Source organism: Oncorhynchus tshawytscha, linkage group LG01, assembly GCF_018296145.1.
Source record: "Oncorhynchus tshawytscha isolate Ot180627B linkage group LG01, Otsh_v2.0, whole genome shotgun sequence".
NCBI lineage: Eukaryota > Metazoa > Chordata > Actinopteri > Salmoniformes > Salmonidae > Oncorhynchus > Oncorhynchus tshawytscha.
This window is the reverse complement of record NC_056429.1, coordinates 68,298,232-68,315,317: the sequence shown is the minus strand read 5'-3', so window position 1 is coordinate 68,315,317 and position 17,086 is coordinate 68,298,232. Positions and strand designations below refer to the sequence as shown.

General features: G+C 40.6%; 1 protein-coding gene across 1 annotated transcript in view; it reads left to right on the top strand.

Moving 5' to 3' along the window:
• The first annotated feature begins 1,102 nt into the window (after window positions 1-1,102).
• LOC112255371 (attractin-like protein 1) overlaps window positions 1,103-17,086 on the top strand; it is a 327,241-nt gene continuing 311,257 nt past the window's right edge. The window contains exon 1 of the mRNA XM_024428366.2: window positions 1,103-2,139. Coding sequence (XP_024284134.1) covers window positions 1,898-2,139 — 242 coding nt within the window. The 5' untranslated portion in view covers window positions 1,103-1,897. The remainder of the gene's footprint in view (window positions 2,140-17,086) is intronic.

The window sequence follows — 17,086 nt, the reverse complement described above, 5'->3', positions numbered from 1 at the left end:
GATGTGATTGTGGTAAGGTTCTGTATAGGGACCATAGAGATCCTATTAAATCACTATAGCGGTAGGTCATAAACCCACAAAGTTCCAGAATGGAGGTGAAAATGGCAGCCATGAAGGTCAGGAAGAAATCCAAACCAGTCTAATCAGAATGAATGGCAGTAGAGGCATAATCCTGTAGGCATGTGATACATAAAAAATGTTGCAATAGAATTATTGTCAACCTAAAATTTGTCATATAAATATAAATACAGTTTATACGGGTTTTATATACATTTTCTGCATATAGCCTCTAAAATATATGTAAACAGACCATAAATGTCAACATTTTTGTTTTCATGGAAAGCTGTGAGTTCTATTATATGATACAACATAAGTAATTGTTGCATTTACAACTTGTCTAAATCCTATCACATCAACAGATTTCAGACAGCTGTGAATTGACTGCATTTTTTAAAGATACACTATGCAGAAATCACCCCGCCATTTCCTAGTTGCTTAAATTCTCATTTCAGTTTGTGACAAAACAAGCAAGTATAGTGTAGAAAATCATTATACCATCTAAATCACTGTGAAATATTGTATTTTCAGCTGTTTGAAGCTAGTGTACAAAACTGAAAGTAAAAGATCCAAAAACAAAATATAATAACGGGAAGCATAGAAATTGCGCACATAGAACAGATCTGAACAGATCTAGAACAGACCTCTTCTTAGACTTGCTTTCAATGCTTACATTTCTATGTGAAATTGGTCTTCACCCAGAAAGTTACATATTGCAGCTTAAAATGTAATGTTGGCATATTGTCAGTTCATTTGAAAAATGTTTGGAATCATTACTCTAAAACTGCCTGGCTAGCTATCTATCAAACTGTGCTGATAAATTCTTCAAATACATTATTTTACACAATATCTTATCACAGCAGTGGTAAACCATGGTTGACTAACTCCCTGACCAAAATGGCTGACATTTATCCCAACATAAGCAGGTTTTTGCTATTCTAGTATTGTAATTCCCAGTTATACGTCAGGAACACTATCGCTCCATACAGCTGAATCGTGTAGCTACTGTCTCTTTAAATGCGTAATTTTGCACTGCTCATGCTCGGAGCTTTGTCCAGGAGTTTCACCGTTGAAAAACCAGCTGTGCGAGCATCTTCACGTAGGGGACTCGTGTTGTTATTCATCGGTGAATATCGCTCTCTCTGACAAGGATTAAAAGGATTTTAATTCAAATAACTCGTTATCTTCGGTGAATGCGCCTAACCTGGACGTGGGAAAAAGCGGAACGGAGAACGGTCAACTTGATCTATTTGTCCGGGTTGCTGCATTCTCCACCGCAGCGAACAACATCCAAAACCGACTCTTGCAATGGAAATAGGAATCCAGAACTAACATCAATCCTGTGACAAACTCTTTTCTTCCAGTTTTTCTGGAAACATTAGAATGGCGAACTTGAAAATTGCTTGGAAAATACTTCATTTAGAATAGGCCTACAACTTATACACAACAATTTTCTTTGGTTTTTTAAAATGGCTTCTTAGCCTGAGGGAATAACGGTGTGTGCATTCATTAGTTCAAGAAAGTTTAATAGGAGTGCATTAAAGTCAGTGCAAATTTGCAGGCTTCGTTGTCCGATGATGCTCTAACGTTAGTTGCCGGAGATGACTCTAGCAATATGCTCAGATTTCAGAGTTATGTTTCTATAGCCTATAAATAAGCCTATTTGGACGTTGAGTGTGTGTATTATTACGCTTTATGGCTATCCCATGCATACGCCCATGCTTTGTTTACAAATGATGTATTACCAATAAGTGACGTATAGTTGGTCACTCCAGCTGTTTAAGTGTGAATAAGGGAGTCTTCACCAGAAAAGTAGACCTTTACCTGTTTCTAAAGTAGAATGGGTTGGGACTGCCGAGGAATGCGTCGACGCACATGGACTAAATATTCAAATACGAGACCCCAGGACATACAAATATATTTTGGGGCATTTCTTATGCTGTACTTGGTGTTTTACACCGAAGCATCAGTCTCCAAGTCCTGTGATAAAAATTGCTTCTCTGGGAAATGCACCAATGGAACTTGCGTCTGTGACCAAGGATGGGTTGGAGACCTGTGTCAACACTGTCAGGGAAGATTCAAGTAAGTATCCACAAATATAATGTTTCAAAGTAACATTCTAATGGAGTATTGAGTGGTTGTATCTAGACTACTTTGTAACCTTTGTTCAAAGACAAATTCAACTAGACATTATTACAACCTCGGTCTGAAGTAGACAATTATTGGTATGCCGCTGATGCTTCAGAATCTTCCACCAATATCGAGAGCCATGACTCCATAACCCGGCGCATTCCTTTGTTATTGCTCTCTGGCCACGCCACAATATAAAGTCTTTACATTTCCCGCAAGGGTGGTTTTTGTCCAAATAATTATCTCAGGGGAATCTTATCGATTTCCCAATCAAATAGGCCTAGCAGCAGTCACCTGTAGACTCAACAGATAAAGCCATGTTTTTTGATCTTGTGGTTGGGGCTTGCAATTGCTGTCATTTCATGGCTAACCTAACTTAGCAGGCGTTAAATAAATGCCTGAGCACGTCCAGTTTTCAGGGGAAACTGGAAGCTAGGTTGAAGATACTGTATCCCTGAAAACTGGATGCATCTAGGTGTTGCACATACCACTAATGGTGATTCCTGGGACACACTTTTTAAAGGAGAAGTTTACCCAAAGTCCAGAAACTCCCAAGTGATTCCACACATTGAAACTAGTTCAGTGGAGTTTCTTCTCTCCCTCTAGTGCTGTACTGAAACAATTGCCAAAAAATGGGTTACGTTGCCGGATGTACACCCAATACAATTGCAATCAGCCTATAATCATCAACGATAATCAGAAATCAACCGATATGAATCAGACAGTGGGGCGCCGCCTGAAGCTAGGTTGAAGATAAACGGGTCACGTGACTCATGAGGTTGCCGGATGTACACTCAATACAATTGAAATTAGTTGGTAGGTCAGAAAGTTCAAATCAATGTTTCATAATTGTGGTGTAGATGTACTGTAGATCGAATTGCACTCAAAAAAAATCTTCCCTACTATGGGTCATATTAGCGGGCTATCCTGGGGTTAAAACACTTTTAAAAATCCATTACATACCTTTGACGAAGGGAAAGGACATCAGAAGATATTCTTCTAGTTTCAGTTACAGCACAATAAAAAATATCATTACAGCCTACTTGGAAATTACGATATGAAACGTTGATTTGAAGCTTCTGACCAACTAGTAGGTCAGGTGATGCCCCACTGTCTAATTCATATCGTGTGATTTCTGATGATTGTTCTCGACTATATCGACGGATTGGTTCTGTAAGGGGTGGGATGTAGGCCTAGCTCTGCTACACTGGCAGTGAATTCATGATTCAGAAAGTGTGGGCAAATTCACTGTTTTATTGAGCTACTTTTGTCAAAAGTACTATCTGATTTCAAATCAATTTATTGGTCACACACACATGGTTAGCAGATGTTAATGTGAGTGTAGCGAAATGCTTGTGCTTCTAGTTCCGATCATGCAGTAATATCTAACAAGTAATCTAACAATTTCACAACAACTACCTTATACACACAAGTGTAAATTAATGAATAAGAATATGTACATATAAATATATGGATGAGCGATGAACGAGCATCATAGGCAAGATGCAGTAGATGGTATTGAGTACAGTATATACATATGAGATGAGTAATGTAGGGTATGTAAACATTATATTAAGTAGCATTGTTTAAAGTGCCTAGTGATACATTTATTGCATCCAATTTTTAATTATTAAAGTGGCTAGAGATTTGAGTCAGTATGTTGGCAGTAGCCACTCAATGTTAGTGATGGCTGTTTAACAGTCTGATCGCCTTGAGTTAGTAGCTATTTTTCAGTCTCTCGGTCCCAGCTTTGATGCACCTGTACTGACCTCGCCTTCTGGATGATAGCGGGGTGAACAGGCAGTGGCTCGGCTGGTTGTTGTCCTTGATGATCTTTTTGGCCTTCCTGTGACATTGGTGGTGTAGGTGTCCTGGAGGGCAGGTAGTTTGCCCCCGGTGATGTGTTGTGCAGACTTCACTACCCTCTGGAGAGCCTTACGGTTGTGGGCAGAGCAGTTGCCGTACCAGGCGGTGATACAGCCCGACAAGATGCTCTCGATTGTGCATCTGTAAAAGTTTGAGTGTTTTCGGTGACAAGCCAAATTTCTTCAGCCTCCCGAGGTTGAAGAGGCGCCTTCTTCACCACGCTGTCTGTGTGGCTGGACCATTTCAGTTTGTCCGTGATGTGTACGCCGAGGAACTTAAAACTTTCCACCTTCTCAACTACTGTCCCGTCGATGTGGAAAGGGGGGTGCTCCCTCTGCTATTTCCTGAAGTCCACAATCATCTCCTTTGTTTTGTTGACATTGAGTGTGAGGTTATTTTACTGACACCACACTCCGAGGGCCCTCACTTCCTCCCTGTAGCCGTCTCGTCGTTGTTGGTAATCAAGCCTACCACTGTAGTGTCGTCTGCAAACTTGATGACTGAGTTGGAGGCGTGCATGGTCACACAGTCATGGGTGAACACGGAGTACAGGGCTGAGAAGGCACCCTTGTGGGCCCCAGTGTTGAGGATCAGCGGGGTGGAGATGCTGTTACCTACCCTCACCACCTGGGGGTGGCCTGTCAGAAAGTCCAGGACCCAGTTGCACAGGGCGGGTTCGAGACCCAGGGTCTCGAGCTTGATGACGAGTTTGGAGGGTACTTTGGTGTTAAATGCTGAGCTGTAATCGATGAACAGCATTCTTACATAGGTATTCCTCTTGTCCAGTTGGGTTAGGGCAGTGTGCAGTGTGATTGCGATTGCGTCGTCTGTGGACCTATTGGGGCGGTAAGCAAATTGGAGTGGGTCTAGAGTGTCAGGTAGGGTGGAGGTGATATGATCCTTGACTAGTCTCTCAAAGCAATTCATGATGACGGAAATGAGTGCTATGGGGCAATAGTCGTTTAGCTCAGTTACCTTAACTTTCTTGGGAACAGGAACAATGGTGGTCCTTTTGAAGTATGTGGGAAGAGCAGACTGGGATAGGGATTGATTGAATATGTCCGTAAACACTCCAGCCAACTGGTCTACGAATGCTCTGAGGATGCGGCTAGGGATGCCGTCAGGGCCGGCAGCCTTGCTATTGTTAACACTTTTAAATGTTTTACTCACATTGGCTGCGGTGAAGGAGAGCCCGCAGGTTTTGGTAGCGGGCCGTGTCAGTGGCACTGTATTGTCCTCAAAGCAAGCAAAGAAGTTGTTTAGTTTGTCTGGGAGCAAGACGTCGTTGTCCACGACCGGGCTGGTTTTCTTTTTGTAATCCATGATTGACTGTAGACCCTGCCACATATGTCTTGTGTCTGAGCCGTTGAATTGCGACTCTACTTTGTCTCTATACTGACGCTTAATTCTTGCCTCAATACTTTGAGTCAAGAAATGTGTACCTTTTCACCTAAAACATTTGAGATGTTTTTATATGATTATTTTATGAAGCTGACTGCCACAGCAGCGGAGATGGGTAACAACTGCACATGTGTGCTCTCAGGGGAATCCCTTATACGTAGAAACTGCACGTTATGCCCTTATCCAAAGATGCTAATTTTCTTTGGCGGACAAGTGAAGACAGCGTTACATGTTAGTTATACAAATGAATCAAACAACCTACAAATATGTCTGACTATGACATACTCATGAGTGATGAAGAAAACAACTGGAGGTGCACAGATCGAACCGTATTTATTTGAGCCTGAGTATTCGGGTGAAGAATTGAGGCAAATTAAGCTTCAGATGGCCTGCTGCTGCTCTTGCCACCTAAAACGCAGCAGTAGCTGTACCACAGATCCAACCCATCCCCAGGATCAAGACCGACTGGTCATGCAGTTGTGGCAAATGCGCTCCAATTCCTCAAAGGAGGAATGTTTGTGCTGTGGAGAATTTGAATACGTGACTACAATTCTTACAAAAATGGAGGATGATGATGAGGAGCAGTTAGTTTGCTTTTGCGACCACTGGGATTTTGCTGCCAACAAACTCTGGTGTCCTGAAAAAAAATCTCTATTCCAAAAACGAATGGGAGATGCACCCCTGTTCCAGCTGGGCCAAATGGACAGTTATCTAATGAGTAAGTAGCCAAACGTTATTGAATGATCGCTTATCGTAAACCTCTATGAGCGGGATCGTTAGTGGGTCCATGTTTTCACATTAGCCCAAAACTCTGTTTTATTTAACACCATGATTTTTGTGATATTCTATTCTGCAATGTAAGGTTACAGTGTCTATCTCTCTTACACTGATGTTCAGGATAACATGGTTTCATATTAGTTGATAACTGATATTGAAAGGTGATATGATGCAGTCTAACTAGATAAGGCGGCCTAGGCTACTTCATCCTAATGTAAGCTAAATGCATTGGCTACAAGTATTGGCATGTGATGAAGGATAACATGTCCAATATAATTATATAAATGCATATCAAACATATACAGTACCAGTCAAAAGTTTGGACACACCTACTCATTCCAGTGTTTCAGTTTCTACTCATTCAAGGCACACCTGTTAATTGAAATGCATTCCATGTGACTCTCACAAAGCTGGTTGAGAGAATGTCAAGAGTGTGCAAAGCTGTCATTAAGGCAAAGGGTGGCTACTTTGAAGAATCTCGAATATAAAATATTTTTTGATTTGTTTATCACTTTTTTGGTTACTACATGATTCCGTATGTGTTATTTCACAGTTTTGATGTCTTCACTATTATTCTACAATGTTGAAAATAGTTAAACTAAAGAAAAACACTTGAATGAGTAGATGTGTCCAAACTTTTGACTGGTACTGTATATATTCAATGAAATTAATACAGCATTGTAATATTATTAATGCATTTCAATCTCCTTGCAGGGGATTAGACAGATGAACTGCAGGCACCAGATGCCCAAACTTCAAAACCAGAAACATGGAGACATCAACACTTGTCATTTTGAATAAATATGAACACTTTTATTGGTTTTCCTGTATCTTTGCATGAGTCCTTAAAATAAAGTCCATTGTACAAAATAGGTAATTCCCAAGTGAGGGACATTTTAAGTAGATTAACCTCCAACATTCATAAACTTGTTCAGTACATGGAAGACTTGCACACAGTGCAATCCCCTGGGACAGAAAATCCCATCTGAATAAGAAGAATGAGCTTCATAACTTACAATGTCCTGACAAATCTGCATGATAAATAATAACATGGGTGAATCTATTTCTATATAACACTGTGATGTTGCACACTCCATAATAAGAACCTGGGATATGGTGACTATCCTGGGATACTACCTGGGATATGGTGACTAGTGGCTGGGAGGTTCCCAACAAGTTCTTTACATCTGCAGGTTGTCAGGGTGATATGTCCTTCAAGCAGAGACAAGGGGGGGTCGAAATTAACCTCTGCTATTGGTCCAATCTTTTTGTTAACAGTTTTGCATATTTTAAGGCTTGTTCAGTTGTTTACAGAAGAGTAAAATAACCCAGCCTCTAATTTTAACTAATAACACCAAACCTAAAGTTAGGTAAACAGACACTGCATGCAGCTAGTTAGAAAGCTAGCTAAACAGACTCATCAACAGAATAAACAAATAACTTGGCTGGCTAGCAAGCCTAGAATGAACAGAACACAGCTGTCTTACAAAATTGAGTTGGGCAGAACTGTTTTCTCCTGCCAAGCCAATGCAATGGGGTGCAATGTGATCAGGTTTCCCACTTTCCTTTAAAACAAATGGGGAAAAAATATTTGCTACATGTCTTTAGCTGGCTAGCAAGTTCATTACTTCATGATATAAAAGCACATTGCAATTTACACATTGCTGAATCTACGATTAGGCCTCGTTTGTTTAGTTGTTCATCTCTAAGCAGCCGATAAGCAGGACGATAGTTCGCCTACTAACGTTAGCTAGCTATCACATCCAACGTGTTAGTTAGCTATCTAATTTGGACATGGGCTGATAAACAACATATGAAAGTCATTTGTTGAACATTTTAACATCATTTGGTGAATAAATAACTTTATAGTTACATTTCGCGATGTTCTCCTCATTCTTTTTCTCCCAAGCGGGGACTTCGGTCCGTCATTATTTTGCAAGGTGTTATGGGATAGCCTTCCTAGCGAATTATACATGGGATGCTACCTTCATAATCGCCCGAAAGAAGGCACCTTAGAAGGCAGCATTTTAAGGTACCTTGGGATTGGGACAGGCCAATTATTACGTCCTGCCTAGAAGAGCTGCCTCAAAAGGCAGCATCCTTGTCGATTGGGACACAGTCCATATCTCGTTCATATGCATGCTACACGCGCAGTGATGCAAGGTTGGCTGCAGGAGTATTTACATCGTATTTACTATTTCAAATTGCTACTAACCATCTTCTGCATCTCTGTATCTTTTATCGGAGAACAGTAACATTTGGTGCCTTCTTCCCTTGATTTCCTGTGCAAAGTGCAGCCAGGGACCGAACACCAGCTTGCTCTTGCTGCCATCTCTTTTTTAACTTTGCGTAACTAACTTTACCTGCGATATGCCTACCTCTGTCAAGTTTCTCACCAGTGTCTTCTCCCCCACCCCCAAAGCTCCATAAAAGGGCATATACATATTTTGTGTAGCAGGGTCTCCCCCACAAGGGCGCACATATGTGGTTGCTACCCATCTCCTCTGCTGTGGCAGTCAACGACATAAAATAATGATATAAAAATGTTTTAGGTGAAAAGGTACACATTAACTGAACCAAAACCGATAGTACTTTTGACAAAAATAACTCATTCTGCCAGACGCTTCCAATAAAATAAGGAATTTGTCCACACTTTTTTGAACTTCTGAATCATGATTTCGCTGGCAACGGAGCTAGGCCTACATCCAGCAACGTCATCACGTGACCCATTTTTTTTGCAGCCGTTTCAGTACAGCACTAAAGGGAGAGAGAGGAGGAGGAGAGGGCAAACTCCCCCAAACAAGTTTCAATGTATGGAATCTCTTGGGAGTTTCTAGATTTTGGGTAAACCTGGGTACATTTTGGCATCCACGTGCTTTCTATCCAAATCAGTTTGTGCATATATTATGATGACATTGTCACGTTTTGGTCTTCTGCAAGGGATTTTTCGTCTGCTTTTGCACTTAACTCTAGACGAAGTCTATGCCCCTTCGTCGGTGATCAACAGATTATTCAATGTAGTCATTGTTGTCATTCAACGAGAGATGATTTCATGCACATTTTTCTTGAGAAATACAGCACCAAACATCTTAGTTAGATGTAAAATTGCATGACTAAGACTTCCTCGGCAAACACGTCAAAATATATGACCATTTCTTTAGTTATCTTAGATCAATTCATACTATTTTGAGGAAGTGTATTTGTAACGGATGTGAAACGGCTAGCTTAGTTAGCGGTGCGCGCTAAATAGCGTTTCAATCGGTGACGTCACTTGCTTTGAGACCTTGAAGTAGTGGTTCCCCTTGCTCTGCAAGGGCCGCAACTTTTTCGATGGGTGATAACGATGCTTCGTGGGTGACTGTTGTTGATGTGTGCAGAAGGTCCCTGGTTCGCGCCCGGGTATAGGCGAGGGGACGGTATGAAGTTATAATGTTACATATACTGGCTACGGTGTCTCGAGAGACATTTTTTAAGTGTTTTTTTTAAGGGTGTATGTGAGCCACAGATGTTCACTTTGCCCTAGCCAAGTTCGGCAAGGAGAAAACCGAACCTAATATGCAAACGACTTAACACTCCCCCATCTCTCTTTTTCCGAGAGCCCATCTGAGGTAGGATCCATGTCTTGTTTCAAACCACATATGATTAGAGGTTTAATCATGTTGTGGTAATGTTTTTGCTTGACTGGATGTTTCATCAAGGTCTGATCTCTTCTTCTTTATGCCTTGTGTTTTATAATGTGATATTAATTAGTCATCAAATATAAATTGTCAGTATTCATAATGACATGGCCATATCCATATCTGGTGTCAGAATGCTGAATGGACAGCGATACAGAGGTCAAGTGCAATATGATCATAAGCTAGGTCACAAGGTACTGATACTGAGTTAAGCTAAGCTACTGATACGGTTCTACAGTGGCATCACTAAACAGTCCACCATAATAGTCCACTTAGAATGATCTGCCAAGTCTAGTTCTGTAGTCTGGAAAAATTCTCAATTTCAGTAGACATCCATTTTATCGATCATGACGTTGGGCTTGCAGTGGGGCTTTTGGCAAGGCAAGTATTTGGACCCCACACCATTTCGTCGAGAAGGGGGTAGCTGCCGCTCAATATGACGACCGGAGTATGGGCGAGTGGGTGTGTCGAAATGAAAGTAGTGGGCGTGTGGAAAGGAGTGGGTGTGTCAAGCGCTCTGCTATAGCTTAGACGATTTTGATTAAGCAGTGTTTTTTTGTTTCTTACCATGCAACTAACGTACCGCGAAAGTTTGGACTTCTGTTTTGAAGCCAGAGGATGAGTTGGAGTTATATTTCACTGTTAGTTTTACACAAATAATGGTAAATGTTCAGTTGTAAAACTGACAATTGTTTTTATTTTTTATTAAAAGTACTGATGGTGTACTGTTGCTTCATGCGTTGTATACGTGTTCTTATACGTGAATGTCATCCTGATATTAGCTACTAGGTAGCTACTACCTACACTGTTGCTGAAGGACACTGTATCTCGGTGTTGTTGCCATTCATGCCCTCCACATGCAGTAGTAGATTGTAGGCCTATGCATGTATCAAGGTGACATGTAGATGGTTATCAATATTAGTTATTTCTTGTGTAGGTTGCTATCCTACTTTTAATAAAATCATGGGAGGGAAATTTGCCACGTCAGCTCCCGCCAGCGACACAGCTGTGATAGTCGCCCAGTAGGAACCACCTCAGGTCAGCAGGCACGTCGATACAACACCGGTGCACTGGTCGCTGGTTTATCGACTCATTGTGCAGCACAATCAGCCACACAAAATGGTCTAGATTGGCAACAAATCTGCCCAATTAGCTGATTTGCTTTCCATACACCGACTCCTTTCAACACACATCCGGTCACCATAATTGGGTTGCCACTAACCATAGTTGATTTTGCTCGGTGTGCAGTGCTATACCTAACAGTGGGCTTGGGTTTCAAAGTGCAAAGACAGTCCGATGCGCATCCAGGTTCCAAGAACCAAGAACCCTCCCCCTGGGTCCTCATTCATAAATTAAGCTATGGTGGGTTTTATGCATTTATAGTTTACAGTTGCACTTTCATATTAGTACATACTTTTCTTCATTTGAACTAACAACAGTTAGCTACCAATTGGCTGGACCAATTTTCTCAAAAGTGAACAATGTGTAATGCCAAGTTTTTCTTGCTAGCCAACCAACAACATCAATGCCATATTAAATCAATCTACTAAATTTACCTGAATAAAATATATAAACTGATCATGACTAGATTTAATCTAATTCATTGTGATTGGTTAGTCAACATGCAATAATACCTGTATACTGTCAATCACTAGCTAGGCTTCCATCCAATTAATTTTCATGTAGATATTCTAGAATCTGCATGAAGAAAATATGTGCTTTTTCCCACCAGTGGTATGTTTCCACAAAATGGACTTAATGTGGATAAAAATCAGTGCGTGATGATCTAGTGTACACAAAATGTACTTTTTTGCTTAACGGGAGACTTTAGGATTTTGTCATTGAAGCCTTTTATTTACTTCTCCAGAGTCAGATGAACTCATGGATACCATTTTTATTAGAGCCCGACCGATAAATCAGTTGACCGATATTATCCTCCGATATTGGTCTTTCACATAAATATTTGTATCGGTCTTTATTCAACAGATAAAGCACCAATATTATATACATAGAATAAACAAATAAGTCTGCTAATTTGCGGTCATTTTGTTAACATTTTCAATGCTTGCCTGTAGAGGGTGCTCTAAGAGCTGCTCATTGAACATCACTCAGCCCTAGGTCACAAAGTGAGAGAGAAATACGCTGCCACAGCCAGCGTATTTAAAAAGTAAATAATCAAAGTACACTTCACCAAGCAAGCAGCCCTGTCCTCATAACATTCTCACTTAGTTAACTTTAACTGACTAGCTAGCCAGCAAGATAGTTAGCTTAGCTATCTAGTGAGCAAGGTAGTTAGCTTAGCGAGCTAGCAATCTGTACTACTTATGTGCCAACACTCGACTGGCACCAGAGTGAACGCTTGTCCATAATACAAAAATAACACTGTTACTGTCTGGGGATACTATGATAGCTAGGGTGCTTATTTAGTTCCTTTTCTGAAATATGCAATCTGCAAAAAGCAAGACAGTTGACTCAGACCTATTAAGTCATGGGGCGGCAGGTAGCCTGGCGGGTAGGAGCGTTGGGCCAGTAACCGAAAGGTTGCTGTATCAATCCCCGAGCTGACAAGGCAGTTAATTTTCTTAGGGCTGAGATCCTGCTAACAGGATCGATATGATAACAGCCAGTGAAAGTGCAGGGCACCAAATTAAAAACAACAAATCTCATAATTAAAATTCCCCAGACATACAAGTTTTTCATACCATTTTAAAGATACACTTCTTGTTAATCTCACCACAGTGTCCGATTTCAAATAGGCTTTACAGCGAAAGCACCACAAACAATTATGTTAGGTCAGAGCCAAGTCACAGAAAAACACAGCCATTTTTCCAGCCAAAGAGAGGAATCACAAAAATCAGAAATAGAGAGAATGAATCACTAACCTTTGATGATCCTCATAGGACTTCATATTACACAATACATGTATGTTTTGTTCAATAAAGTTCATATTTATATAAAAAAATCTCAGTACATGCCCTTTGCAGTTGAAATGTATAGCCGATACATTTTGTATTGGATAACAATAAGGAACATGGGTTCTGTATGAAAACATTGTCGTAATGAACAGTTAGCTTGTGTTTGTCATAATGTACTGTCATGGTTTGTGCTATCTGGGATCGGTATGACGTGCCTACCCCCATTGAAGTTGATGTTTAAAATAGTTAAGTTAAGGGTTAAGGTCAGGGTTAGGTTAAAAACCTATATCGGTCAGGCTCTAATTTTTATGTCTCTGTCCAGTATGAAAGAAGTTAGAGGTAGTTTGATGAACCAATGCTAACTAGCGTTAGCACAAGTAATGGTATTCATTGGCTATCTGCTAGCACGCTAGTCAGCAATTCTATTAGCGCTAGTTAGCAACTTCCTTCAAACCGCACGCAGAGACATAAAAATGGTATCCACGAGTTCATCTGACTCTGGGGAAGTTGATAAAGGGTCTCATTGCCAAGATCCTGAAGTATCCCTTCAAGCTTTCATGTACCGAATAAAAAATCAAAAGTTCAATGTGTTTCCATTGCATTTTCAACTCTACTGATAGTTGTCACAGAAGCTGGTGCATTAAATAGCAAATGTGCACCTGCACTCTAGCCAACAACTCGCAGATAGTGCAGGTTGGCTAGTCTACATAATGAGATTATTAGGGATAAGAGCGAGAATATTTTTATTTGTCAAACAGCAGTCAAGCATCGATCATCATGTCACCAGAATAAGACCCTCAATATTTATTGGAAAGCAGCATCAAGCTCATCCAGTTTCCATCACAGTTGTTGTGTTTTTTTTGTATGCAATTAAAACTGTGGATGGAAAAGTGGTTACTCAGAGGAATTATTTGTGTTTCTGGCTTCTTTAATTCTTATGGGCAGGTTGGACGGTAGCGTCCCACCTGGCCAACATCCGGTGAAATTGCAGAGTGCGAAATTCAAAAATACTAAATTCAAATATTTAACCTTCTTGAAAATGTATGTGTTATACATCAAAATAAAGCTTAACTTCTTGTTAATCTAGCCGCTGTGTCAGATTTCAAAAAGGCTTTACGGTGAAAGCACACTATGCAATTATCTGAGGACAGCACCCCGCATACAAAAACAAACAAACACAACCAGGCAGGTGCGACACAAGTCATAAATAGCGATATAATTAATGCATTACCTTTGAAGATCTTCTTCTGTTGGCACTCCAAAATGTCCCAGAAACATCACAAATGCTCCTTTTGTTCGATAATGTCCTTCTTTATGTCCCAAAAATGTCAATTTATTTGGAGCGTTTGATTCAGAAAAACACCAGTTTCAACTCGCCCAACATGCCTACAAAGTATCTAATAAGTTACCTGTAAACGTAGTCTAAACATTTCAAACAACGTTCCTAATCCAACCTCAGGCACCCTAAAACATAAATAATCAATACAAGTTAAGACGGAATAAACTGTTTCTAATACCGGATAAAAACAACGTGGAGCGCGCTCCTGTTCACGCTCACCAAAACAGTAGAGTCCACCTGGAGTGACACTTACAATGAATAGGACTACTTCTTCATTTCTCAAAAGAAAAACATATAACATTTTCTAAAGACTGTTGACATCTAGTGGAAGCCATTGGAACTGCAACCAGGTTCCTAATAATAAGGGTATCCCATAGAAAACAATTGGAAAATCCTACGACCTCAAATTATTTCCCCCCGGATGGTTTGTCATCGGGGTTTCGCCTGCCAAATCAGTTCTGTTATACTCACAGACATTATTTTAACAGTTTTAGAAACTGTATGCATATCCTCGCTTCTGTGCCTGAGTAACAAGCAGTTTACTTTGGGCAAGCTTTCATCCGGATGACAAAATACTGCCCCCTACCCAAGAGAGGTTAAAGGCCCGGTGCAGTCAAACTAGATTTTCCTGTGTTTTTATATTTCCACACTATGAGGTTGGAATAATACTGTGAAATTATGAAAATAATGATAATGCCCTTTTAGTGTATGAGTTGTTTAAAAAGACGTAAAGCGTAAAAATCGTCTGTCCTTGGGTGCAACACTCACTACCGAGTTCCAAACTGCCTCTGGAAGCAAAGTCAGCACAATACCTGTTCGTCGGGAGCTTCATGAAATGGGTTTCCATTCCCGATTAGCAGCACACAAGTCTAACAGGCTGACTACACCAATCGCGTCGTGTGCACCGAGCGCGAGCGTTACAAAAATAAATGTAGAAATCTATATTATTCAATTATTGCGCCCACACTGCAAACCAACGAGCTTCTGCTTTGCCAAGGGCTTAAATCAAAGTCAGTTCTATTTCTGATGCAGATCGTGCTGCAAGTCCTGCCTCTCCCATCTCCTCATTGGTTTATAGAAACAGGTACCCACTTGTCGTCTCCTCATTGGTTATATCCACGTGAGTGACTGAAAGAAGAAATAGGTCGGTGGCGGTAATGCACCTAATTTATGAAAGTTGCCAATCACAATATAAAGTCAAGAGAAGAAAAAGCCAGGAAGGAGGAGAGAGGACTAGAAACGAGTCGGTTGACCGTTTTATGTGGGGATTAATTGGTGGAGTACAGGATCTTGTGCATTTCAGGTAAAATAACAACTCAATGTTTATATCCCAGGACAAATTAGCTAGCAACAGCAAGCTAGCTAAATAGGACAAATTTGATAGCAAGTGCAAGCTAGCTAGCTAAATTGCCATAAATGTTTAATGCTTTTTGAACCTGTCCCCAAATGAATATAATTGGTTCAGAGTTTGTTTTGATATTTTAACCTGCGTGTCGTGATCGCTTTTGGTGTGGGGGAACAAAATACATTTATGCACGATGGCGCACGCTTGCAGCCGGTTTGGGTTCCGTGTAAGATCACCATGTGCAATGCCAAGCGTTTGCTGGAGTGGTGTAATGCTCGCTGCCATTGGGACTCTGGAGCAGTGGAAACGTGTTCTCTGGAGTGATGAATCATCTGGATGTCCGACGTACAAATCTGGGTTTGGTGGATGCCAGGAGAACTCTACCTGCCTGAATGCATAGTGGCAACTGTACAATTTGGTGGAGGAGGATTAATGGTATGGGTCTGTTTTTCATAGTTCGGGCTAGGCCCCTTAGTTCCAATGAAGGGAAATCTTAACGATACAGCATACAATGACATTCTAGATGATTCTGTGCTTCTAACTTTGTGGCAACTGTTTTGGAAAGTCCCTTTCCTGTTTCAGCATGTCGAGATCGGTTTGGAAGAACTTGACTGGCCTGCACAGAGCCCTTATTAATGCCCATGATTTTGGAATGAGATGTTCGGCGAGCAGGTGTCCACATACCTTTGGTCATGTAGTGAACAAATTATTTTGGTCAGTTCAGAACAAATTCTTATTTACAATGACAGCTTACTGGGGAACCGTGGGTTAACTGCCTTGTTCAGGGGCAGAACATTTTTTTTTACCTTGTCAGCTCGAGGATTCAATCTAGCAACCTTTCGGTTACTGGCCAAACGCTCTAACCTACCTGTCACCCCAATTGATGGCTATATATTTTTTGTTGTTGCAGCAATTAGACCTACAGTAGATTACAAAACGTTCTCTGATATTGATCATCAATATCTACAGTGCCTTCAGAAAGTATTCACACCCGTTGACATTTTCCAAATGTTGTATAATAAAAGTGTTTAACATGATTTTTGAATGACTACCTCACCTGTGTACCCCACACATTCAATATCTGTCAGGTCCCTCAGTTGAGCATTGAATTTCAATCACAGATTCAACCACAAAGACTAGGGAGGTTTTCAAATGCCTCACAAAGAAGGGCATCTATTGGTAGAACAAAAACATACTCTGAATATCCCTTTGAGTATGTTGAAGTTATTAATTACACTTTGGATGGTGTATTTATACACCCAGTCCCTATAAAGATACAGGTGTCCTTCTTAAATCAGTTGCCAGAGAGGAAGGAAACCTCTAAGGAATTTCACAGTGAGGTCAATGGTGACTTTAAAACAGAGTTTCACGGCTGTGATAGGAAACACTGAGAATGGTTCAACAACATTGTAGTTATTCTACAAAACTAACCTAAATGACAGAGTGAAGAGAAGGAAGCCTGTACAGAATTCAAATATTCCCAAACATGCATCCCGTTTTCAACAATGTACTAAATAAAGTAAAACTGCAAACAATGTGTCAAAGAAATTAACTTTATGTTCTGAATACAAAGCTTTAT